The following is a 25,843-nucleotide window of genomic DNA, read 5'->3' as shown; positions in this document are numbered from 1 at the left end:
TTGATTACACAAATTTATGTATTGCCTTCCTTCTGGGGACACCTGACATCTGGGGCAAGAAAAACTGAAGAAAATGGTGTCGGCTGGATGTCCTTCAAGGATGCATCTGCAGTCCTAACAAATGGGTTGTCCTGCCTCAGGCAGCCCTTCGGTCGGCCGGATTCCAAAGTCTGGGTCTGGCCTCGGCTGATGTCGCACTTCACCCGACGTCATAGCTCCTGTCAATTGGGTATAAAGGCATCAGCCGACGCCATTTTCCTCAGTCTTTCTTGCCGCGTGGCACCCGAAGCAGAAGCTGTTCGCAAGTGCCGGTCGGTCAGAACCAGAGATTGCTACTACCGAAGACTTCTAAAAAGCTAAGCACCCCGTTGGGGACTCTTTCTTGCCTCAGCCGATGTCAGAAAAAGTGAATAACTGTTTAATTTGTGGGAAACAAATACCTCATAAAGATTTCCACTCTTACTGCCTACCTTGCTTAGGCCCAGACCACGACGTAGCAGCTTGTCTAGCCTGTGCTTCCTTCAACCGACGGACACTTAGACGTCGGTCGGAGTTTTTCGGCTCCGCTTTTGCTTACAACATGCCGTCGGAGACTCCGACTTAACAGGTTAACACTGAAACCAAGTCCTCGGTTCTTCCTTCGGCCGAAAGCATGCCTCCTACTACCGAGGCCTCCTCCAGCATGGCTGAATCTGCTACTGAATTTCCACCTGCTCTTACAGGTTCTCAGGATTTATCAGATACTATCCCTTTAGATATATCTACTCCTGCACGTGGAGCTGCTAGGCCCCCTGCATCCATGTCAATTAAGGCTTTTTCTAGGGCTAAAGCAGCTAAATCTTCAAAGACCATGCCTGCTAAAACCCCCTCACACAGGCCTAGCTCTAGTACTCAAATGCTCAGTCTAGCAGAGGATCTCATTTCTTTGATCAGGGGATCCCAGCCTCACCCTGACAGGGCCTCTCATCCCCCTCCAGAGAAGAGGCCTAGAGCAGAGCCCCCTGAGCCAGTTTCTACAGATTACTCCTCTGATGATTCAGAAAACTCAAATCCTCCAGAAGGCCCTTACTCTCCATATGAGGACTCTGACGCAGAAGACTCCATTCCTTCTGCCTCTCCTCCTGAGGAATTTTCTTTTGGGGAAACTTTGCATGCTATGAGGGAACAATTTCAATGGCAGGGCCAGGATTTTTCAGACTCTAGGAAAAGGCTTAGGACCGTTTTACATTTGCCACAGCATAGGCCTTTAGCCATTCCTCCAGTACTTACAGTTGTGGATGATGCATTTAATGATGCTTGTACTGCCCCTGACTCTCTTCCCCTGGCCCCTGCTAAGCCCGACAGATACTACAGGGTTCCGGACACACATTATCACTTGTATAAGGCTCCTATTGCGGATCCTGAAACTATTTCTCAGGGCCCCAAAGCTGTAGCAGCTGCCTCTGCCAAAAACCCCCTCCCCTCTGAAAGAGAATCTAGGGCTTTAGAGAGATGGGGTAAAAAAGTTTATACTTCTGCTACTCTTTCGGCTAGGGCCTTAAACTGTCAATTCCACATGATTCAGTATCAGGAATTTTTGTTAGATCAGCTAACTAAAAAACTGTCCTCTCCTGAACCTTTAGACCGTAAGTCCCTTCAGGAATTGGTACATAACACTCAGCAGGTCAGTAATCATTCCTTAAAATGCGGCTATGATGCACTGGAGGCTTACTTTAGATCAGCTATGACTGGTACAGTGATCAGAAGGCATGCATGGTTAAAAGAGCAAACCTTACCAGACCATGTAAAGTCAAAGCTCCTAGATGCTCCCATGGAAAAACACAGTTTGTTTGGCTCCCCTGCACAGCAAGTGTTAAAGAAGGTGGAAGAAAAGGCAAAATCTGTCCAGACAGTCAAGGATTTCTTACAGGTCCAGCCTCCGAGGTTTAGTAGGAACTGGCCTTCCAAGAATTGGTCCTTTCCAGACACCACCAGAGCACAGAGAGGCAGAAATAGGCGCCCAAGAGGCAGAGGTCAATCCAGAGGTGCCTACAGGGGACGTCAGTGGCAGCCTAACAACCAGAGAAGTACTGCCACAGATCCAGCCACTACCACTTCCACAGGACAATCACAGTGACTTGGCTCTGAAACCGTGTACCAGGGAACAACTAGAAACACCCTTAGGCGGAAAGCTAGCCTTATTTTCAGTAAACTGGCATTACATTACAGGAGACAAATGGATTTTACAGACAATAGACAAAGGTTACAGGTTTCACTTCTATACTCTACCAAGGAAGAGAGGAATGCCAAACCTACCTCCAAACCAAAAGACAAACTCTCTAGAACAAATAGACCACTTACTAAGGATTAGAGCTATAGAAAAGGTACCGTCTATGGAACAAGGACAAGGATTTTATTCCAGACTTTTCCTGGTACCAAGAAAGGAAAATCAATGGAGACCTATTCTCGACCTGTCCGCTCTAAACACATATCTCATTGTTCCAAAATTCAAGATGCTGACACTACAGCAACTTCTTCCCATGCTGGGCAAGGAGTCTTGGCTGGTAACTCTAGATCTCAAGGAGGCATACCTGCACGTCCCCATACGACCAAATTGCAGAAGATACCTCAGATTTCTTGCAGGATCAGAGCATTATCAATTCTCAGCATTGCCTTTTGGCTTATCTACTGCGCCCAGAGTATTCACGAAATGCCTGGCATCAATAATTGCTCATTGCAGGCTTCAGGGAATTCAAATTTATCCATACCTGGACGACTGCCTGTTACAAGCGGACAACAAAAACAAATTAACAAAAGATATGAGAAAGGTTATTCACCTATTGCAAGCCCTGGGATACACAGTCAACATAAAAAAGTCAAGGCTGATACTATCCCAAAGGATAACTTTCTTGGGTGCAGAACTGGACACATTAAACCAAATGGCATTCCTCACAGCAGAAAAGCGGAAAGCTAGCCTTATTTTCAGTAAACTGGCATTACATTACAGGAGACAAATGGATTTTACAGACAATAGACAAAGGTTACAGGTTTCACTTCCATACTCTACCAAGGAAGAGAAGAATGCCAAACCTACCTCCTAACCAAAAGACAAACGCTCTAGAACAAATAGACCACTTACTAAGGATGAGAGCTATAGAAAAGGTACTGTCTATGGAACAAGGACAAGGATTTTATTCCAGACTTTTCCTGGTACCAAGAAAGGAAAATCAATGGAGACCTATTCTCGACCTGTCCGCTCTATTTCATGGCATTGACAACGCAGACCCAGCTTACAGCAAGGAAAATCCTGCAAGCCCTGGGTTACATGGCATCCTGCATAATATTGGTTCCACATGCCAGACTACATATGAGGAAGTTGCAATGGTACCTAAGGAATTTATGGTCTCAGCACAAGCACAGCCTAGAAACCCAAATTCCAATAATTCCATGCCTGAAACAAGAATTCCAGTGGTGGGCTCAGGCCTGTCAATTGAACAAAGTACTGCCCTTCCACAGGCCTCACCCAAGCCAGACCATCACCACGGACGCCTCAGACCTCGGTTGGGGGGCACACATGGTGGACAAGTGCATACAAGGCTTATGGACACAAGACCAGCTGAACCTACACATAAATCAAAAAGAGATGCTGGCAGTAAAGCAGGCAATTCAGACATTCAGACCGTTTCTTCAACAGGGTCATTTGCTGATAAGGACGGACAACACCACAGTTATGTGGTATATCAACAAACAGGGAGGCACACATTCATATCCTCTATGCCGGATGGCAATGGACCTCTGGAATGTGGCCCTGAACCTCAACATCCAGCTCCAAGCCATATTTGTGCCAGGAAAAGAAAATATACTAGCAGACATCTTAAGCAGAACTTCCACGGATGCCCACGAATGGATGCTGCATCCAGACATCTTCAAATCCATTACAAGGAAATGGGGACTTCCAGAAATAGACCTGTTCGCATCCCCTCACAACCACCAATTGAAAAAATTCTGCAGAAGGACATACCACCCACTTGCTTGGAAGGTGGACTCCCTATCCTTCAGTTGGGAAAACCTGACAGCATATGCATTCCCACCTCTTCCTTTGATGCACAAAGTGCTACTGAAGATCAAAGAAGATCACCCAAGGCTCATCCTGATAGCTCCAGACTGGCCGAGGCAGCATTGGTACCCGCTACTGAGGAGTATGTCTCGGGAACACGCATGGCCTCTACCCCTAGTTCCTTTACTGCTAACACAGAACAACTTCAAAATCCTGCATCCAAACTTGAAAACACTGCAGCTAGCTGCTTGGAACATTACATAACACAAAATAACCCAGTTTTATCTCAAAGGGTTAAAGACATTATCTTGGAGGCTCGCAGACCCTCAACAAGGAAAACTTACTCAGCAAAATGGAAAATATACCTCATTTGGAGTGCAGCAAAAGGAGAAAATGTATCATTGGCAAACATAGCTAACATCCTGGAATATTTAGCAGAGCTTTTCCACAATGGCCTGTCTTACTCCTCGATTAAGATCCACGCATCAGCAATTTCAGCAGAATACAACCTGGATCCTCCAGTCTTTTCTCATCCTCTACTCAGGTAGTTTATGAGAGGAATTAAAAATGTAAAGCCACCAAGGAAGCCACCATTGCCTACATGGGACCTGAACTTTGTGTTAGAAAAATTGACACTCCCCCTTTTGAACCAGCAGCAACAGCAGAAATACAGTACTTATCTTGGAAAACTGCTTTCCTGCTTGCAATCACTTCAGCAAGAAGGGTTTCTGAATTACAGGCATTAATGGCAGTACAGCCCTTCCTTATCTTCCATCGGGATAGAGTGTCCATGAGAACTAATCCTACTTTTATGCCAAAGGTGGTTTCCAGGGTATCATTAAACCAAGCAATCCACCTACCAACATTCTTCCCCAACCCACAGAACAGGGGGGAAAGACTACTACATACCTTGGATGTGCATAGGCAATTGCGCTACTACCTGGACAGAACCAAGAACAATAGAAAAACTGACCAGTTTCTGGTAGCATATGCAACAGGAATGGAAGGAAAAGCAATTTCAAAACAGACAATCTCAAAGTGGATAGGAAATTGCATTAGATTTTGTTACTCTTTTCATGGGAAGGCAACTCCAGAAAACATCAGACCTCACTCCACAAGGGCTACAGCCACTACAACAGCCTTTTTACGAGGAGTGGCTACCAAAGACATTTTAGAGGCTGCTACTTGGAGCTCCGTGCATACATTTGCCAAGCATTATAATCTACCTTTATACTCCAGATCCCGAGCAGGGTTTGCCACTGCTGTTTTGCAAGGGATCTTAACTACACCATAATCTTCTTAGTACCTCCTCCCCCAGTTTGGCTATGGTATTCTACCCATTTGTTAGGACTGCAGATGCATCCTTGAAGGACATAGTACAGTTTTGTACCTACCATAAATGTAGATGTCCGAGAGGTATGCATCTGCAGTCAGGATTACCCTCCCTCCTTCCCCTCTGTGGTACTCCTAGGGTATTTGCCCATCTAGTAGCTAGCTGGGGGAATCTATTATGGTGTATTTATTTGTATATATGTATATACCTGTTTATTTCTATTTTGCTCTCTACTGTTTGGAATCATTTGCATTTATCCAAATTTAGCCTTCCTAGAGGGCACCTGGCATCTGGGGCAAGAAACACTGAGGAAAATGGCGTCGGCTGATGCCTTTATACCCAATTGACAGCAGCTATGACGTCGGGTGAAGTGCGACATCAGCCGAGGCCAGACCCAGACTTTGGAATCCGGCCGACCGAAGGGCTGCCTGAGGCAGGACAACCCATTTGTTAGGACTGCAGATGCATACCTCTCGGACATCTACATTTATGGTAGGTACAAAACTGTACTTTCTTTTATACCCCTGGTGCTCTGACGTCAGGGAAGAAGCGACGACAACCGACGCCGGACCTAGACTTTGGAATTCGGCCGACTGACGGCAGGAGAACCCATCTGTTATGACTGCAGCTGTATTAGCACTCGAACATCTACATTTATGGTAGGTACAAAACTGTACTTTTTTATTGTTAGGGGCAGTTATGGATTCTGTAAAGTATTTGTTGAACTGGGAAGCAATATTCTCAATGGCGTTACTAGTAGATGGGGGGGAGTAGTAGTTTGGCAGAGTTGCAAACTTTTGTTGATGGTAGTCCAAAATTTTTGCGGATTCTTTTTATATTTAGATTGTATTTCAGTATAGTGATTTTTTTTTTGTCAAGTCTGATATTCTTGCATTTTAACTTTGTTTCTTAGTTCAAGGTATTTTTGTTGATTAGTAGCTGTTTTATTGTGGATCCAAGTCTCCCAGGCTTTCTCTTTCTTTTAGTAATGACCTAGTTTTTCTGGTAAGCCAAGGTGCGTAATTGGACTTAGTTCTTACTGTTCTAGTGGGGGCAATGCTATTTAGGATAGTTAAGAAGATATTGTTAAAATAATCAACAGCATAATCTAGGGGGAGTTTTTTTAGTGGATTCCATTTGCAGAGTTTAAGGGTGCTTACAAGGTCTTAGGATTTGAATTTTTTTGAATATCGAATTTGCCATAACAGGATGATTTGATTGGGTTTACATGATGTCTGGAGGACAAATGTTGGGAGGTGGTTATTAAGAGAGCCAGGGAGAATGCCAGAGTGATATGATAGTAGGGTCCCGTTCATAACGACCCACAATTTGACTATCAAAATGGTGAGACGAAAAAGCCGAAAGTTTGCAAGCGCAAATTCCCAGAACATCATATATCCACTCTGGGAAAGTAAACACTTGGCCACCATGGTGAACTGTGCCTTTCTCCACTGTAGTGTGATTTCGGAGTTGGTATATTAAAGTAAGTGGGTGTGGGGGGGGCAAAGCCCCTCACTTCAGTGGGTGTAATTTGCTATAATTTGTGATTTTATCATTGGTGGCCAAGTGGTCACTTTCCCGGAGAGGATATGCAATGTTCCAGGAGTTCATGCTTCTAAAATTATGGTGTTTTTGCCTCGCCATTTTGACAGTCTAAGTATGGGTCGATGTTATGAAGTAGACCTGATAGCAGTGGCTGGTTTGTAAGTATCCAATCCAGGATGAACTTTTTTTTTTTTTTTTGTGGCTTTGTCTACCCTAGTTACTTTTGGATTAATTGGGTGAATCCATGGAGATTAATGTGGTTTGTAGGGTGTGGTGAGTTGAAGGTGGACCAGTTGATATTGAAGTCACCCAATATGATAGTTGCTTGCGAGAAATTAGTGGCTGTCCATTGTAGAATCCATTCTAGTGTGTTGGTGTTGTTGCCATTGGGGAATAGAGGAGCCAGTAATAATAATCAGGTTCTTTTTTAAGTTGATTTTTATTCTGGTGAGTGCTACTATTGCATTATTGAATTTTGGGGGGTTGTGGTCAATGATTTCAGGTGTGAGGTTATGTTTGCATAGTAGAACAATGCCCCCACCTCTTGTGGATATTCTATCCTTCCTGTATATGTTGTACCCTGGGGGAACTATTTTTTTGTCACTGATGTCTGGTTTAAGTTAGGTCTCACTGATGGCAACTATATCTGGGGAGTATAATGCAAGGGTGGCATGGAGTTCTTGTGTTTTGGTTAGAATGCTTATGTTTAGACTTAATATGAACAAGTCAGTACTTTTCTGGGGAGGTTTAGTATTATTTGTTGTTGGTAAGTGGGAGTGGTGGGTCTTTTACAGGGCCCGGGTTAGGGTGTATATCTCCACTTAGAATCAGCATGTTTGCTGTGAGTGGTATTGCTTTTAGGTGTCTGGAAATAAATATGTCATGTTGTAGAGATGTTTTTGTATAGGTTAGCTGAGGGAGTAGTTTGTGAGGCTAGGTTGGTTTGGTAGCAATTGCAGACTGTTGGGGGTATAGTGATTGCGGTGGGTTTTGATAGGTGGTGCTTAGGATATGGGTTAGAGTAGGAGTTTGATGTAATGTGGAGTTCAATATGGTAAGATGTTAGATGGGTTAAAAGAGTAAGAGTTAGAATGATTGTACTATGTAAGATTAGTATCTTATGAAGGGGGTGTTGTATATAGTTTAGAACAGAATAATTTATGATGTCTTATAGTGGGAGAGGGTGTATAAGAGAGTTGTAAGTGATGAGTGTTAACGGCAGTAATTAAATTGAGTGGTAGTTTGAGTAGAGATTAGTAGGGTAGGTATTGGTGGGTGGGGTGGAGTGGAATGGAAGCTGTCTTGAGATTGGTTAATTGAGTTAAGGGGAGCGGAGTGATAGCTGTGTTGTGGTTGGTTAGTTGTAGAGAGGGGGATGGCTAGAGTATGTTAAATGTAGAAGTAGAGGGGTGGGTGGGAAATGGAAGTAGGTTAGGGAAGTGGAGTGAGACCGAACGAAGCAAGGGTGAACAGAGAGGGTAGAGCCACTATGGGGCTTGCACTGCATAGAGAAACTATCTGTTTGTCTGGTCGCAGTCAGGTTTGTTGAGAAATCCATCTACTTGCATTAAAGTATGTTAGAAATGTTCTGCAGGTTCTTTAATGTGTATGTTTGTACAGTGCAGGGTCTGTAGAGTGAGAGTAAGAAAAAAATTAGAGAAAGTTTTAAAAGTAGAAAAAAGGAGGGCTAGTACCTTGTGGGCACATAGGCCTTGGGATAAACAGTGCTAGAATACAATTTAAGTTAGCTTAGGTTAAGTGGGGCTAAAGTAAAGGTTAGGTGTTGCAAGAAGTTAATGCTGCCAATTCCAGTTATGTGCTACCCTCAAGTATTACACTGGAGTACACAACTTTCACCAGAATGCCTTAGAAAAGGGACCTACCCTAAAAGCTGTTTTTTTTTGTTTGTTTCTTTTCCGCCTACACTTAAGGGTCCCAGACACTTGTGTCAGTTGGTGTCCTCTATTGGGGGTATTTCAGGGCAGGTCTTTGATGTGTTAGAACACTTCAGCTATAATGAGGAGATAGTGGAAAAGATAATGCATTAGTCATGAGGCTATTCCACAACAATACCATTCAATATATAGCAATTCAAACACTTTTAACAGTTACAAATGTTAGTCAACTTTACTATCAGTTATTTTAGAAGACATTTGCAAGAACAGTCAAAAGGAAAGTACCACAGTGCATGAACTTAAGCGACTATGCTTTCTGTATTACATATACTGGTTTACCCCCAATTACCAATTAAAATATTTTAGTCATTCAAGACACAAAATTGAACAACTTATCCCAATGTATATTAGTTATTCAGATGACGGTCATGTTCCCTTTGCAGTATTCAGCAAGTAGCAACAGTAGTAGGTTAAATGTGCTTCTATGTTATTCTAATGCTGAATTACGTAAGTCGCTCGGTCTAGGGTAAAGCAGCACATGTTAACTAAGTGGCTGACTTAGCTCCCTCATTCATACAATGTAATCCTGCATTAGCAGTAGTGTTACAGACAACATTTAATGGCTTAGTTTATCGAGCGAACTTCCTCAGTATTAATGGACTCTTGTATATTATGCCGATTACAGTTATACAGTTCAGAGGTGAGCCTATTTCACAGCACATCTATAGCTGCAAATATCCAAGGCTAATTCAGTAGCACTTAATTCCAAGCTGTAGGACAGTGTAACAACAATGTCACCACACTACTTAGTCAGATATATGTGGAAATGCAGTTAACTTAGGCTAAAAAGACAGCAGACCTTACTCACTTGGGGAGCACATATGCTGAAGGATCGGGCAGCAAAATAGAGATTTAAAAATGGCACTAGATGTTTCTGTTGTATAAGTAAATTCTGTCTGGGCATTCGTGAAACAGGGGGGGGGGGGGATGGGTTAAACAGAGTGGGTAGAAGTGATTTCAATATGTGTAATGATATAGACCCAGACCCCGGCATGCACTGCGTAGGAAAACTATCAGTTTGTTGTCTGGTCATGATCAGGTTTGTTGAGAAATCCACCTGCTTACATTAAACTGTGTTAGAAATGTTCTACAGGCTCTTTAATGAGTATGTTTGTACAGAATAGGGGCTCAAGAGTGAGAGTAAGAAATAAAAAATGACAGACAGTGTTAAAAGTAGAAAAGCGGGGTGGGGGGGCTAATACCTTGTTGGTAAATAGGCGTTGGGATAAACTGCTGTAGAATACAGTTTGTTAGCTTAGGTTAAGTGGGGTAAATTAAAGTTTAGGTCTTAAAAGAAGTTAATGCTGCCAATTCCAGGGATGTGCTGCCCTCAAGTATTACAGCGGAGTACAAACTTTCTCCTGAATGTCTTGGAAAAGGGACCCATACTAAAAGCTGTTTTTTTGTTTCTTTTCCGCCCGCACTTTTTAAGGGTCCTGGATGCTTGTAAAAGTTGGTGTCCTCTTTTGGGGTATTTCAAGGTACTTTGATGTGTTCGAACACTTCAGACTGAAACCTGGTTAATAATCTTTTTGTTACAACTGCTTTGTCATCTCTTTCCTAATTTTAAATTCACACATTTGCATTCTGATAGGCTTTGTGTTCTTCCACTGGCCACAGAAAACCGTTCTCTGTTTTAATAGAAAAATCAGCTGTCAGATTTAGTAACTAAATTTAGGCCCTGTAGCCCCCATGCTGCTAGCCTGATGACGCTCTGTCATAACACCTTTTTTGCCTGCTTGCCAGTTGGATGCAGCACATTATGACAGTCCAGTTCAGACCGATGAACAAGTTGCAAGAGTCCAAATTTAGTATGCAGTCCTTGTTTGGGATTTTCAGCCTGAAAAATGACACCTTCACCTATCAACTTGCTCAAAACTGCTTCAACAAAATAACCTGGGATTCAAGTGGTTTCAATAACTGTGTAAATAAAGCAGCCAAAGGAGATATCCAGCTACACAGCACTGTGGATGTGCTCTACGTTAGAGCATCTTCTGTCTTTTTTACTCTAAACAGTCTGGATTTATCTGTGTATAAATATTCCAGACTGCATTGATATTTTCTGTATGTTTAATCGGACCCTATAGGTCAGCCAATGTAGGATCCTGTAGGACTCGTTTCACCAGAGATGTTGCCATCTTTGTAATGCCAACATTGCTGGTCTTTGTATGAACCTTCAGCGGGTTCACAGCTTTGCTTTTCCAAAGGTAAAGGTGGAAATGCTAAACATTTAACCAGGGTTTATAAGCCAAAGGCTTCTCTTCTTGTTTGGTTTCATAGCTTGATATTCTGTCCACACATATTTCAAACTGTAAAGAAAACACTGATATAGTACCTTATAATATAAGTGTATGAGGTGCTCAGTCTAACAGTAGACGACATAAAAAAAAAACACTTTTTTTGTATAATTTAGATGCCCTCTCTTTGTCCTTATAATGTTTACATTTTCTAAATTAGATATTTTTTGACTTAATGCTGCATTGGAAAGAAGATATTTTTAAATTGTGCATACTGAACAAAATCTTAAAAGTGAAAATTATCCAGTTGTGTAGATAATAGTATGTTTGAGATGATTTAAGGAAAACTGTGAGGGGGACAGCTGCCATACATCTGTAGACTGACTGAAGTCAGTTTTTGTGAGTTGTTAGATACTGATGCACGATGTCAGCACAACAGTATAATGATGACACACAGAGAGGAATCTGTTTGATTTGCCTTTTATTAGTAGAGAGTTTGTCAAAGAGAATTGATGTTTCAGTGGACCAGAGTTTTTTGGGGGGAGGGGGGGTCATATTTTTGTTCCTCTTGTACTTTTGCTATTTTCCTGGTTAATATTAATCAGATTTTGCCTCGAAGGTGTGAGGTTGGCTCTGTCCTTTAGTACTGTCTTAGTTCTCCTTTATTGACACTGGCTTAACCCACTGTGGTTCCCAGAAACTGCTCGTCACTTGGAAAGAAGTTTGAGCCACAACTGCCCATCAGAGGTAAGCTGTTTTTGAAGGCAAACATAATTAATTCATGTACTATTGTGGTGAGTACATCACGCAGCAGTGTCTCATCACATATTTACTGCTTTAATCACTTTCTTGTTTTGCATTCTTTTCCAGGATGGTCAGTTTTCATGGTTTACCCTTTAACACTTCCTGTTTTTACAACAAACGCATGACGTTTATCATTGTAAATGAGTTCATTTTGAAGCTAGGGTTTGTGTGGGGCCACTACCTGTTTCATATACACTAGTATCACTACAGTGCTACCTGCTTCATATACACCAGTATTACTACAGTGCTACCTGTTTCATATACACTGGTATCGCTACAGTGCTACCTGTTTCATATACATTAGTATCACTGCAGTCCTACCTGTTTCATATACACTAGTATCACTGCAGTCCTACCTGTTTCATATACACTAGTATCACTGCAGTCCTACCTGTTTCATATACACTAGTATCACTGCAGTCCTACCTGTTTCATATACACTAGTATCACTGCAGTCCTACCTGTTTCATATACACTAGTATCACTGTAGTCCTACCTGTTTCATATACACTAGTATCACTGCAGTATTACCTTTTTCATATACACTAGTATCACGGCAGTATTACCTGTTTCATATACACTAGTATCGCCGCAGTACTACCTGTTTCATATACACTAGTATCACTGCAGTACTACCTGTTTCATATCTTTAGTGTCACCGCGGTACTACCTGTTTCATATACACTAGTATCATTGCAGCACTTCCTGTTCCATATACACTAGTATCACTGCGGTGCTACCTGTTTCATATACACTAGTATCACTGCGGTACTACCTGTTTCATATACACTAGTATCACTGCAGTACTACCTGTTTCATATACACTAGTATCACTGCGGTACTACCTGTTTCATATATACTAATATCACTGCGGTACTACCTGTTTCATATACACTAGTATCACTGCGGTACTACCTGTTTCATATACACTAGTGTCACTGCGGTACTACCTGTTTCATATACACTAGTGTCACTGCGGTACTACCTGTGTTATATACACTAGTGTCGCTGCAGTACTACCTGTTTCATGTACACTAGTGTTGCTGCGGTACTACCTGTTTCATGTACACTAGTATCACTGCGGTACTACCTGTTTCATATACACTAGTATCACTGCAGTACTACCTGTTTCATATACACTAGTATCACTGCAGTACTACCTGTTTCATATACACTAGTATCACTGCGGTACTACCTGTTTCATATACACTAGTATCACTGCGGTACTACCTGTTTCATATACACTAGTATCACTGCGGTACTACCTGTGTCATATACACTAGTATCATTGTGGTACTACCTGTTTCATATACACTAGTATAATTGTGGTACTACCTTTTTCATGTACACTAGGATCACTGCAGTACTGTTTCATATACACTAGTATCATTGTGGTATTACCTGTTTCATATACACTAGTATCATTGTGGTAAAACCTGTTTCATATACACTAGTATCACTGCAGTATTGTTTCATATACACTAGTATCACTGCAGTACTGTTTCATATACACTAATATCACTGTGGTCCTACCTGTTTCATGTACACTAGTATCACTGCGGTATTACCTGTTTCATGTACACTAGTGTCACTGCAGTACTGTTTCATATACTCTAGTATCACTGCGGTACTACCTGTTTCATATACACTAGTATCACTGCAGTACTATTTCATGTGCACTAATATCAGTGCGGTGCTACCTGTTTCATATACATTAGTGTCATTGCGGTGCTACCTGTTTCATATACATTAGTATCATTGTGGTAAAACCTGTTTCATATACACTAGTATCACTGCAGTATTGTTTCATATACACTAGTATCACTGCAGTACTGTTTCATATACACTAATATCACTGTGGTCCTACCTGTTTCATGTACACTAGTATCACTGCGGTATTACCTGTTTCATATACACTAGTATCACTGCGGTACTACCTGTTTCATACACACTAGTATCACTGCAGTACTACCTGTTTCATATACACTAGTATCACTGCAGTACTATTTCATATACACTAATATCACTGCGGTGCTACCTGTTTCATATACATTAGTGTCATTGCAGTGCTACCTGTTTCATATACACTAGTATCATTGTGGTAAAACCTGTTTCATATACACTAGTATCACTGCAGTATTGTTTCATATACACTAGTATCACTGCAGTACTGTTTCATATACACAAATATCACTGTGGTCCTACCTGTTTCATGTACACTAGTATCACTGCGGTATTACCTGTTCCATATACACTAGTATAACTGCGGTATCATTATCAGTGTCACCCACAAGTGGACTGCTGTTGAGAAAAGTTCTAAGCCATTCTGGTACCTTCCACCAGAGCAGCTGTTTTGTTGTCAGCTGGTAAGGATTTATTGTTAAAGTCATGTATTTTCTCCAGAATGCCATAGGTTTTAAAGGAAATAAAATGGAGCCTGAGACAGGACTTGATCCATCAGTATACAAAGAAGAAAAAGAAAGTGAAACGCATACATTCATGAAGCAAGAAGAAGGGGATTATCTTGAGTCTTTGTCAAGCCGGTATTGTCTTGAGAAGTACCAGGACAACTATGTCTTAATGTGTAAGTAACTGGATACACCTTTGAAAACTTGTGTCCATTTGTGTTGCCATAGTTATTTATTTATTTGACATTTATTATAGTGGACCAAGTCCGTTTTTTTAGTGCAACTGAATTTTAATGTTATGTAGTTGCTGCCTCACTGTACTTGGTTTACCTGGGTGTTCTCAGCTGAGAAGCGTTCAGTGTAGTCTTCATGTGGATTTTGTTTTTTTACATTAGACCCTGCTTTCCTTCGTCATCTCAAAGCTTTCCTTCGTCATCTCAAAGCTGCACCAATAGATGTTTTTTTTGTGATCCTGTAGGTTGCCTGTTGATGTTTGTGCAGTGTGATGCATTTTTGTGTTGAGATGAACTAATACTCCATTCAAGATTGTTTCTCTAATTTACATTTGTTGTAAGCTGAGGCAGTCTGGCTTCACCAGTAGCCCCAATTTAAATAAAGTAGGCATCAGAAAATGAAGGCATAACTGAAAAAAGTCTATAGATTTTCTAGATTTACTTTTCAGTAACCACAGTTGCAAAATGGGCAAAATGATTACGTCAGGGAACCCTCTCACACACCTAAACACTCAAGATATGTCAATGTAAGGGGGAGGAGGACAAATCTGTATATGTATATTCTGTGTATGAGTGCGCATTTTTATTTATGTATTTATTTATTTGTTTGCTAAGTCGGTAAGCCCTCTGTGTGCACACCTCTTTTCATGGTAACCTGGGAGTGCTACGTGTTCAAATGAATCACTTAAACTCATACAATGTCAACTGGAGACTGAGAGAATTGAAACAAGCAGTGCAGGGTGAAGCTCATTTGGAGCCGATCGCCTCAATCTTCTGCTCTAACGTGACCATTTGTTTTCACATTTTCTTTTTTTATTAAAAAAACATTTTGTTAAACTTTTGTTACAAGTTTTGTAAAACTCAAGCAGTAACAGAGGTATCTCATAGCCAACCTTTATCCATTGTAGAAGTACAAACTCAAGTACAGGCAGTACTGGTGCACGAATATCTGCTGTGGTTAATCACAGACTTCCTAAATAGCAAAGGGAAAGTCACATATCTAGTCCTTGCTCTTGGATTGGCCTTAACATGCTCCGAAATGTAGAAATAATGGTTTTAGTCTGAGACAGGTTAGTACATTACAGGCTACTAACAGAAGCATGCTTACCCTATCAGTGAAGAATGTATATCTTCCTTTATTCTGTAGTTTAACAGGAGATCCCTTACCAAGCATAAAATTATCCAACTTAAACATGCGGCTTCCTGTGGTCCAAGGTTTGATTCCCTCAGTCTGCATTGTGTAACTAAGTGACTTGCTCAGAGTCACACAAACAGCAGTCCCCTGGCTGAGTCTTAAAAGGTCCATAAAGATCAGTGCTCTGCTCCAGTAAACAAGTAAAAAAAAAATAAGTACCTCTTAATGGAAGAATATTCTTTTCTTTGTACCTTTGAGGGAAATAGGTGAGTTACATAATAGCTAATTGTGGCCAGTTACCTTTTCATTAAATTAGATAATTACAGGGAGAACCCCCCCCCCCATCCTGAGTTACAGCAAACCTCTGCATTTATATGTTTTAAGTGGGTGGTGCGTAGACTTGGGGAGCTTTGCCACTCAGTGAAAAAAATTGTCTGACTGTATTTCAAATACTTTGTTTTGTTGAAACCACATTCAGACAATATCTTATCAAAACCCTTTTGCAGGACCTGAATAACTGTTAGGATTTCTATACACTTCTATTATATGACCCCATGCCCCCACTCCCATGCTGCACAAGGGTATAGCTCTGATTTTACCTACATGACCTGCGTTCAAGTAACTGACATGGAAGCTGGATGGGAGAATGTTAGTGAGTTTCATGTGGCTCACCTATCTTGGGAGAGAACCGTATATTGGCGTTTGGACAATGAGAATATGCAGCCACTGGGTCTGGGGGCAGTCATATAAGGAAGCTCAGATGCTTCTCTCACCCAAGGAATAGCACTAGCATACCTTTGAATCTGCCAAGGGGGGTCACTAGGAGATTCTGGAGGCAGAAAGGGGTCTCTGATGTCTAGCTGAATGAATACTGTGTGATTGTCACCTTCATGAGGAACTAATAGGCCAATAATAGCTTTCAACCGCTGTGAGGGGTGAATGGGCTAGATGGTCACACCAGGCTGAGGTCTGGCTGGTGGATGGGCAAAAAAAAGATGCTACTTTGAAGATTGTACCATTATAATGCATCATATCCTGTTTATTAGACACATGTAGTTTTACATGTCCTGTCTTTCTAAAAATATACCTTGAAATAAATGAAAAAATCACTTTAAACTGATTTAATCGTAAGAGTTGTACACTAATACTAAAAGAAAAATGTTCTAACTTCTAACTAGCTAACTAACTATAAATGTTGCACAATAAAACTGAAAGGAAAGCTTTCTAAGTATCTTGTTAATCTAGTAAATGTTATACATTAAAAAAGAGAGAGAAAAGCTTCCTAACTAACCAGGTTACTAACTAACCAGGTTACTAATCAAAAAACAGTCAGGGACTTGATGCTCATAAGTCCAGTAAAAGGTGTACTGGTTTCTGGATCTTTCTAAGAAACAGTATCATTTCATGGCAGCCATTACAGATGTTCAAGTCATCTGGATCCTGAGCTCAGACCATAATTGCCCTGTGGTAGTAAATCTAATACTCCATACTGCAAGCCAACATAAACAATTTGCTTACCATGGAAGCCCTTGGGTTGAGTTTAGCCACCATCATTGTTTCACCAACATCTCTTTATATCTATAAGAATTCTCAAGTGAGGAAGTCTCCTAGCATCTGCTTCTTTTTGCTGGATATTGTGCTGATTATTAACGTAACCATTTGTTTGTCCCAGACTGTGTTGTTTCATTAAGACAATAAAATTCTGGAGTTTAGCATAGCTGGACATCCCCAGATATTTTCACCCTGCAGCTCTCCAAGCCCTTGTCACACCTCCATTAGTTAGCATGCACACCTATAACCATGGAGTTAATTACATGAGCCCAACAATATTGCACCTTTTGACTTCCAGTCTAACGACCTATTAATAGGAGAAGCATTTGATTTTTGTTTGATTTTAAGAAGGTCAGAATCAACCACAACATGGAGTTGCTTCCCCTTTCTGCCACTCGAAAACCTGAGGGTTAGGGTTGGATGACATGAGTTGTAGGCACAGTGCAATAGCAGGACTTCAGTACAGCTTTATGACTGAGTGTAGTCATTGAAAGATGATACTTCGGAAGGTGGTCACTGTTCGATGATTTCTGAGGGTGGGGCATTCAGTGGAAGATGATACTGGGTGGGAAGGACACCGGAAGATGGTTCTTTGGTGAAGGGGGTCACTTGAAGATGATTCTTTGGTGGAGGGGGTCACCGGAAGATGATTCTTTGATGGAGGGGGGTCACTGGAAGATGATTCTTTGATGGAGGGGGGGTCACTGGAAGATGATTCTTTGATGGAGAGGGTCTCCGGAAGATGATTCTTTGGTAGAGGGGGTCACCGGAAGATGATTCTTTGGTGGAGGGGGTCACCGGAAGATGATTCTTTGGTGGAGGGGGTCACCGGAAGATGATTCTTTGGTGGTTGAAGAGTAGGACAACTGGGCTCAAAAATGATAAGAAAGTTGTAGCCTGCCTATATCTAAACCCATCCATGTCTGCTAAATAACCAAGGGTAATCAACCCCTCAGGCAGGGTAGGGGATTCCCCTTCAGTGAGCTTATCCCAGAGTTCTAAACCTCTGATGTTAAGTTGTCAATCTCGCCTTCATTCTTGCTTGATGGGTTTGGAGCCGATCCTCGGCTCCGACTTGGCACTTGCTAAGCTCGAGAGTCACTTTTACCAGCTCGAGGCAGCCCCATATCCCATGATGCAAGGCGGTAAGTACCCAGATCTCGTTTGCCACTTCGCTGATGAGGTCCTCCTTTTACCAGCTCCTGGTAAGTGATTTATACACTACTGTTTTTGCCCCTTTTTCTATTTAAACTTTAATTTTAACAGTTTTAGACTAGTTTTAGTCCCGTTCTGACTAGAATTCCCTCTCTCCTTAAAAATTTTTAGTCAGGCCTTCTCCCATCCCATCCCCCCCCTTGTTAGGGTGTGTGTGTGTGTATTTGAGAGATTAGTGTTTCTTTAATTTTGGGATAATATTTTCTTGGACAGGTGTTGTGTGTGTGTTTTTGTTACACCATGTCTAAGGAAAGGGTCTCAGGCTTTAAGAAGTGTGACTCGTGCTGTCAGAAGATGTCTCTGACAGACGGTCACACTTCTTGCTTATACTGCCTGGGACCTCTCCACCTGCAGGACTCCTGTGCGATTTGTCATTCTTTTAGCCAGAGAGTCCTGCAGGAAAGGAGAAGCAAGCTTATTTTGAGGGGCCTACTTAAACCGGAGGGCTCTCCGGCTAAGTCGGCTCCAACCAAGACTTCCAAGTCTTCCAAGGCCCAGGCTTCTGTGTCCAAGCCTGCGGCCTCGGCTCCGACTCTTTCAGAGTCGAGATCGGCTCCGGCTGGAGCCGATCCTGGTTTGCACAAACCTTGGTGCCGATTCTGGTTCGGTCACTTCGGTGTCGGCTCCGATCGGTTCCGACCACCATGTGGCTCAGGCTTCGGTGTTGGCGCCGACCGGCTCCGACACCCTTACTTTTATGTCTGTATCGGCTCCGGCCGGAGCCGATGCATCAAAACTTTCTGTCGGTGCCGAAAAGTTGTCTGCTCCGATAGCTTCCATAGTTTCGTCGGCTCCGATGGTTCCTTCGAGGAAGAGGTCCAGGTCCCCTTCCTTGGAACCGATACTCTCGGCTCCGACCTCTCCTCTCCTCTCAGAACGGAGCCATCGGAGCCGATCATCCAGGTCATCCAGGCTTTCTGACCATGATTTAGAGAGGGTGGTCAGTAGATTATTAAAATCACAGGCACTGGCCCAGATGCTACATAGTCCGTCTCAACAGACGACTATTAGTCCACACCCCATTGCAGTTCCTCCTTCGACTCTACCCCAGAGTTTGGAGTTGGAGTCTTCGGGAATGGTTTCTGCTAGGGCTGAGGGACAGATACCCCCCCCCCTTCTGCTCCTTCAGCCTCTACTCTTATCTCCTCTTCGAGACCTTCCTTAGAGGGATTCGGTGGTCGGGCTTCCCTGGTCTCCTCCGAGGGGGTGAGTGGCATCGGACCCTTGTCCGACCCCACTCTTCCCCTTGGAGCCTCGGCCTTGGTGAGCTCGGCTCCGACATCTGCCTCGGAGCCTTCCCTTTCGGTGGGCCCTGGAGTTCTTGGTTCTTCGGAACGGGTTCTCTCGGACCTCCCTGGGAGGGGAGCCTTCGAGGTAATGAAGAGTGTGCTGGCCACTGGACTCAGCCAGCAGTCTGTTCCCTTAGCTCCTCCCTCTATGGTGCCTGTCGATATCTCTGCCATTTCTCTTGCTCCCGGACCCAGAGATCCTCCGCCTCAGGTTTCCCCACTGGGAAGAACCCCCTCTTCCGAGGATTCTCCTGATCAGTCAGGGGATCCTCCGCGCAAGAGGACCTGTAAGAGGAAACACGTAGACTCCCCCGAGTCTATCACTTCAGATACCGACTTAGATGAGTCAGAGGGATCCCCAAGATCCCCCTCTGAGGATGTCTCCTTTTCAGACATCCTAGAACTCCTTAAACAGAGGGGAAACTGGCCCTCCAATAATCCCTCTGAGGATGAGTCGGTATACCTGGAGGCATTTGGATCTCGGCCCTCCACCTCCTGGGTGTCTCCGCCTTTCGACCCCCTTATGCAGGTTATTGCTCGAAGGCTTGGGCTGCTCCTGACTCTGTAGAGCCAGTCCCTAGGAGGCCTTCTAAATTTATTACTCCCCTTCGGACAAGCAATTCCTCACGAAAGGTGTCCCTGCTGATGCCATGGTGGTGGCGGCTGCCACTAAGAAGGAACTTGCAGATCCTTCCATACCTGTCCATCCTCCTAATAAGGACTCTAGGACCATGGATAGGTATGGCAAGCGGATGTTCTCTTCAGCGACCTTTGCTATGCGTTCGCTGAACTACCTATGTCACTTCACCAGACTCCAGAGGGATATCCTTAAGGAGCTAGGTGAAGTAGTACAGGATCCGACAGCTGCAGGGGCTCAAGAAAAAATTGCTTTGCAGCTAGGAACCCTTAATTCTATTGCTAACTCCTCCATGCGACTGATATCATATGCAGCAGATGGAGCGAGTAGGGCCGCAGGTACAGGTGTGGCTCTTAGACGCCAAGCCTGGATGCGGCTCTGTAATTTTGCAGATCCCTTTAAGGCGTCCTTCACAAACTCTCCCTTTGATGGGTCAGCTTTGTTTGGCCCTCAAGTGAAGGAAACGTTGACCAGGTGTGAGCAGGACGGCAAGACTCTTTCTACTGTAAGGGTCCGTTTTTCCACCCCTTCTAGACCTTACCCCAAAGGGCAGAAGGGTGGCAAAATGTGGTTCCGCAAATCCCAAGGAGTCACGCCGGATTCACGTGGTCAGTTTACCCCTAGAGGCAGAGGGGGTAACAATAACAGACGCCGCTCTAGAGGCAGAGGGGGTCCACAAAACCAGGGAAGTAGAGAGCCTCTCTCTGACAAGCCCTTTCAGCATCCCTGAGATGTTGCCCGACTGTCCATCCTTGGAGGCAGTCGGGGGAAGACTATCGCTGTACCCAGAAGCCTGGCATTGCCTCACTCAAGACAGATGGGTACAGTCGATCATATCCAAGGGTTACAAAATTCCTTTCGAGGAAAGTCCTTCCTATCACTCAAATTCCCTTCCAGATGTACCACCCGGTCTAAGGGAAATTGCAGAGTTAGAAGTCTTAAAACTTCTGCAAAAAAGAGCCATTCAGCCAGTTACAACAGATCATTCAGAGCCCGGAATCTACTCAAGGTTCTTTTTGGTCCCCAAAAAGACGGGAGACTGGAGACCAATATTGGATCTCAGCAGACTCAACAAGTCTGTGAGGAAGACAAGATTCCGAATGGTCACTCTTCAGTTTATTCTGCCCTTCTTACAGAAGGACAACTGGATGTGCTCAATAGATCTTCAGGATGCGTACTATCACATAAAAATTCACAGACGCTCCAGGAGATTTCTCCGCTTTCGGCTGGGGTCCAGTCATTTCCAGTTCAGAGCCCTGCCCTTTGGTCTCACTACAGCCCCCAGAGTGTTCACCAAATGTATGGCAATGGTAACGGCTCACCTGAGACGTCAAGGATTCCAGGTGTTTCCGTATCTCGATGACTGGCTCCTTTCAGCCACCACCAGGCATCAGCTTCTTCAAGCCAGGGATTATACAATAAATCTTTGCTCTCAATTGGGCATCTCGATCAACTCAGGAAAATCCTCCTTATTGCCCTGCCAGTCTATTACTTTCATAGGCGCAAACTTAAACACTGTTCGGATGTCAGCTACCCTTACAGATCAAAGAATCTCAGACATTCAAAGTCACGTCAGGATCGTTCTAGCCAGCAAGAAGGTACAGGCCAGAATGGTTCTAAAGGTGTTGGGCCTCATGGCTGCGGCCATTACCCTTCTTCCCCTGGCTCGCTTCCATATGCGCCTTCTTCAGTGGATGTTGTTCACTCAGTGGTCTTACCAACAACTTCTGATGCGTCACCAAATTCTGGTGACACAGATATGCAAGAATCATCTTGCTTGGTGGATTACTTCTCCCCAGGTTCACCAAGGCAGACCCTTTGTACCCCCATTCCCGGTAGCCACTGTCACTACGGATGCCTCCCTGATCGGGTGGGGGGGCATTATCAGGGCAGGATGGTTCATGGGACATGGCAACCTTTCGAATACCACCTGCACATAAATGTCCTAGAGATGAGAGCAGTGCTTTTAACGTTGCAAGCCCTCAACGACTTTCTTCCCTTGGGGACAATTGCAGTCCACACAGACAACATGTCTGTAGTTTGGTATATCAACAAACAGGGCGGAACCAAGTCCTACCCTTTGTGTCGAGAAGCGCTCAGACTTTGGCAATGGGCGATCTCCTCTCATCGGTTTCTGGTAGCAACGCATATCCCTGGGAAAACCAACATTTTAGCGGACAGATTGAGCAGAGCTATTCTCATGCCTCACGAGTGGTCTCTCAAACAATCTATAGTGGAAGAGATTTTTCTGGAATGGGGTCGCCCATGTTGCGATCTTTTTGCTACTCCCCAAAACAGCAAATGCCCAGACTTCTTCTCTCTCTTCCCACGGCCAGGCCATCCCCCCAGAGACGCTCTGACCCAGGATTGGCCCCAGGGACTTCTTTATGCCTTTCCTCCTTTTCCTCTGATCCCTCAAGTTATCCAGAAAGCAACTGTTTTGAGAGCCAAAATGATTCTCATTGCTCCTTATTGGCCTCGACAAATTTGGTTTCCGTTCCTCCATCGTCACCTTTTGGTGCAGCCGTGGCATCTGGACCCAGTGCCAGATCTTCTGATTCACCAATCCGGTCAGCTGCACCGATCTATCCCTTCTCTCATCCTCACAGCATGGTTGCTCCACTTCCTTCCTTAGCCAGGCTTCCTATGATCTCTAACCCTGTTAGAGACATCATAGTAGCTTCCTTAAAATCCTCTACTAGGAGGATTTATACTAGCAAATGGAAACGTTTTTCTTATTGGGCTAAAGCCAAGAATATTGATCCCTTCACTGCTCCAGTACAAGCAGTTTTGGATTTCTTAGCGGAGATTTTTCACGCGGGCTCCTCTTCTTCCACAGTCAAAGTTCAGTTGGCCGCTATCTCGAACTTTCATGTCGGGTTCGCAGATCACAACATTATGTCCCACAGGCTTTGTAGGGCCTTCTTGAAAGGAATTTTCCTCCTGAAACCTCCAGTCAGGAGTCCTCCTCCTCAATGAGACCTAAATTTAGTGCTGACATCCTTGATTCTTCCTCCCTTTGAGACAGCTGTTTCTTGTTCCCTGAAATTTCTTTCATGGAAAACTTTATTCCTGGTTGCTATTACTTCGGCTAGGAGGGTGTCTGAACTTCATGCTCTATCTGTTTGCCCCCCCCTATTTGGTCTTCCACAAAGACAGGGTATCATTGAGAACTAATCCGTCCTTCTTGCCTAAGGTCGCCTCAAAGACTAATTTGAATCAGGCTATTGATCTCCCTGTATTTTTTCCAAACTATTCAAACAGATCGGAACAAAAATTACATTATCTTGATGTCCACCGCCAACTCAGATATTATTTGGACAGAACAAAACAATTCAGGAAATCCGATCAACTCTTTGTTTCCTATGCTGATAACAAGAAAGGCCTTCCTGTCTCAAAAGTGACCTTGTCTAGATGGCTTTCTTCTGTCATCTCTGAAATTTATCAGCTCAGGGGAAAACAGCTGTGCTTGAAACCTAAAGCGCATTCAACCAGAAGCTTAGCCACTTCCACAGCTTTTCAAGCTAGACTTCCTTTAGACACTATTTGTGCAGCAGCCACTTGGGCCACTCCTCATACATTTGTTTCCCATTACAAATTGGATTTGGCCTCCAGGGACAGAGCCAGTTTTGGCTCTACAGTTCTCAAGAGTCTGTTCCATTGAGCCACCCAGGATAGAGGTGCTAGGGACGCGGTCCCATCAAGCAAGAATGAAGGCGAGATTGACAACTTAACATTGAGAAGTTATGTACCTACCATAACGTTCCATGTTAGTTGTCTTCTCTCGCCTTCTTTCTTGCGACCCTCCCTCCTTCCCCCAGGCCTGGACAGACCTTTCTCTACAAGGAATTATGCTTCTGAAGACCATACAAAGCTGGTCCTTCTACCATCCTTCAGGTTTTTTTTCTCTCCTTCTTTCTTCCTTTGGGAAGTTATTATGCTAGGTGCTATTGCCTTTTGTCATCAAACGAGATCTGGGTACTTACCGCCTTGCATCATGGGATATGGGGCTGCCTCGAGCTGGTAAAAGTGACTCTCGGGCTTAGCAAGTGCCGAGTTGGAGCCGAGGATCGGCTCCGAACCCATCAAGCAAGAAAGAAGGCGAGAGAAGACAACTAACATGGAACGTTATGATAGGTACATAACTTCTCATTTTGCCATATCTCTCCTCTTTCCCATCCAACCTGAATAGACCGAAGCTTTGTGTACTTGCAGGAGAATCAGTGAGTACGCACATTAGACAAGTAATATAGTGTACAAGTTCAGGGTATGTGAGTACTCGCATTATACAAGGAATATATATATATATATATATATATATATATATATATATATATATATATATATATATATATATACAGATTCAGGGCATGTGAGCATGCACACTGTAATACAATCTACAAGTTCAGGGCATTGGTATATGTAAATAACAGCAAAATGCAGCAACAAGAGGCATATTGCTTTACACTGTGAATTTGGTGTTCCTCATGGTAATGTCTACACTTCGATAAAGCATGCCCAGTGCCCATGGAGTAGGTATCCAGGAAGTGTATTGGAGTAAGAGGAAACATTTATAAAAACGGCGTATCCAGATGCTAAAGGAGATGGCATTGTACGAAAATGAAAGTGCAGTCTTGGATAGAATGTAATCTTATATCCAGATTTGGCACAACCGCCCACCAGAATAAGGTAATAAAAGAAGGAAGTGGAGAGTATGACAGATAGTGAAGACGTATGGGGAGGAGTACTGCATAGGAGGAACATGGACCCTAATGATGGCAAGAGTAGAGGTACTAAAAATGTGAACATGGGGAGCAAATGTAGGAGAAGCAGACAAGATAACTAGTTAGAGGCTGTAAAAGAGAAAGAAAGGAGGGGATACAAACAGCTTGAAGTATAACAGAAGAAGTTCAACAGATGAAAGTTATATAACCTGCAAAGGAAGAGGGGAAGCTTGGGTCTTTTAAATATGTCCGGCAACTCCACATTTACAGTCTGTCTTACTGCCGGGTTTAGACTTTGTTTGCTAATGTGCACATTGTAGGTTGATTCTTTTGTGCAGACCTAGTGCTTAAAGCATCATCTGTGATGCTCAGTATCCTGTAGATAGGAGAATGCAGTTCCCAGACTGTGAACGGTGTCAGGGCTGTAGGTGATTCAGTCATGTTCACTAATGTCTTTTTATTTAATAGTAGAAGGACTGACTTGTGTAAAGTGCGCACTAGCAGGGTGAAGAGGTACTTGGGGACACTGCTTGAAATTCTACCCAAGTATTCATCCTGCTCCTGCTCACTAGAAACATCTCTGTACTGAGGGTAAATTCTCTTCCAAGTATTTGACTTGAAATAGTGTCCAATTCATTTTTGTACTGCAACAACTCTGTACAATCCCAAAATGTATACTCCAATAACTTTTCTGAATAATGACATCATATGCCTCTTGCCCATGGGGGCATTTTTACAAGT

General features: G+C 43.3%; 1 protein-coding gene across 1 annotated transcript in view; it reads left to right on the top strand.

Moving 5' to 3' along the window:
- TUBGCP6 (tubulin gamma complex associated protein 6) overlaps positions 1 to 25,843 on the top strand; it is a 1,304,734-nt gene that overhangs the window by 830,626 nt on the left and 448,265 nt on the right. The window contains exon 18 of the mRNA XM_044088793.1: positions 14,314 to 14,494. Coding sequence (XP_043944728.1) covers positions 14,314 to 14,494 — 181 coding nt within the window. The remainder of the gene's footprint in view (positions 1 to 14,313; positions 14,495 to 25,843) is intronic.

The sequence above is a fragment of the Protopterus annectens genome, chromosome 11.part0 (assembly GCF_019279795.1).
Source record: "Protopterus annectens isolate FY-2018-M chromosome 11.part0, PAN1.0, whole genome shotgun sequence".
In the NCBI taxonomy this organism is placed as follows: Eukaryota; Metazoa; Chordata; order Ceratodontiformes; family Protopteridae; genus Protopterus; species Protopterus annectens.
Note: the sequence above shows the minus strand (reverse complement) of the source record. Positions and strands in the feature narration are given on the sequence as shown.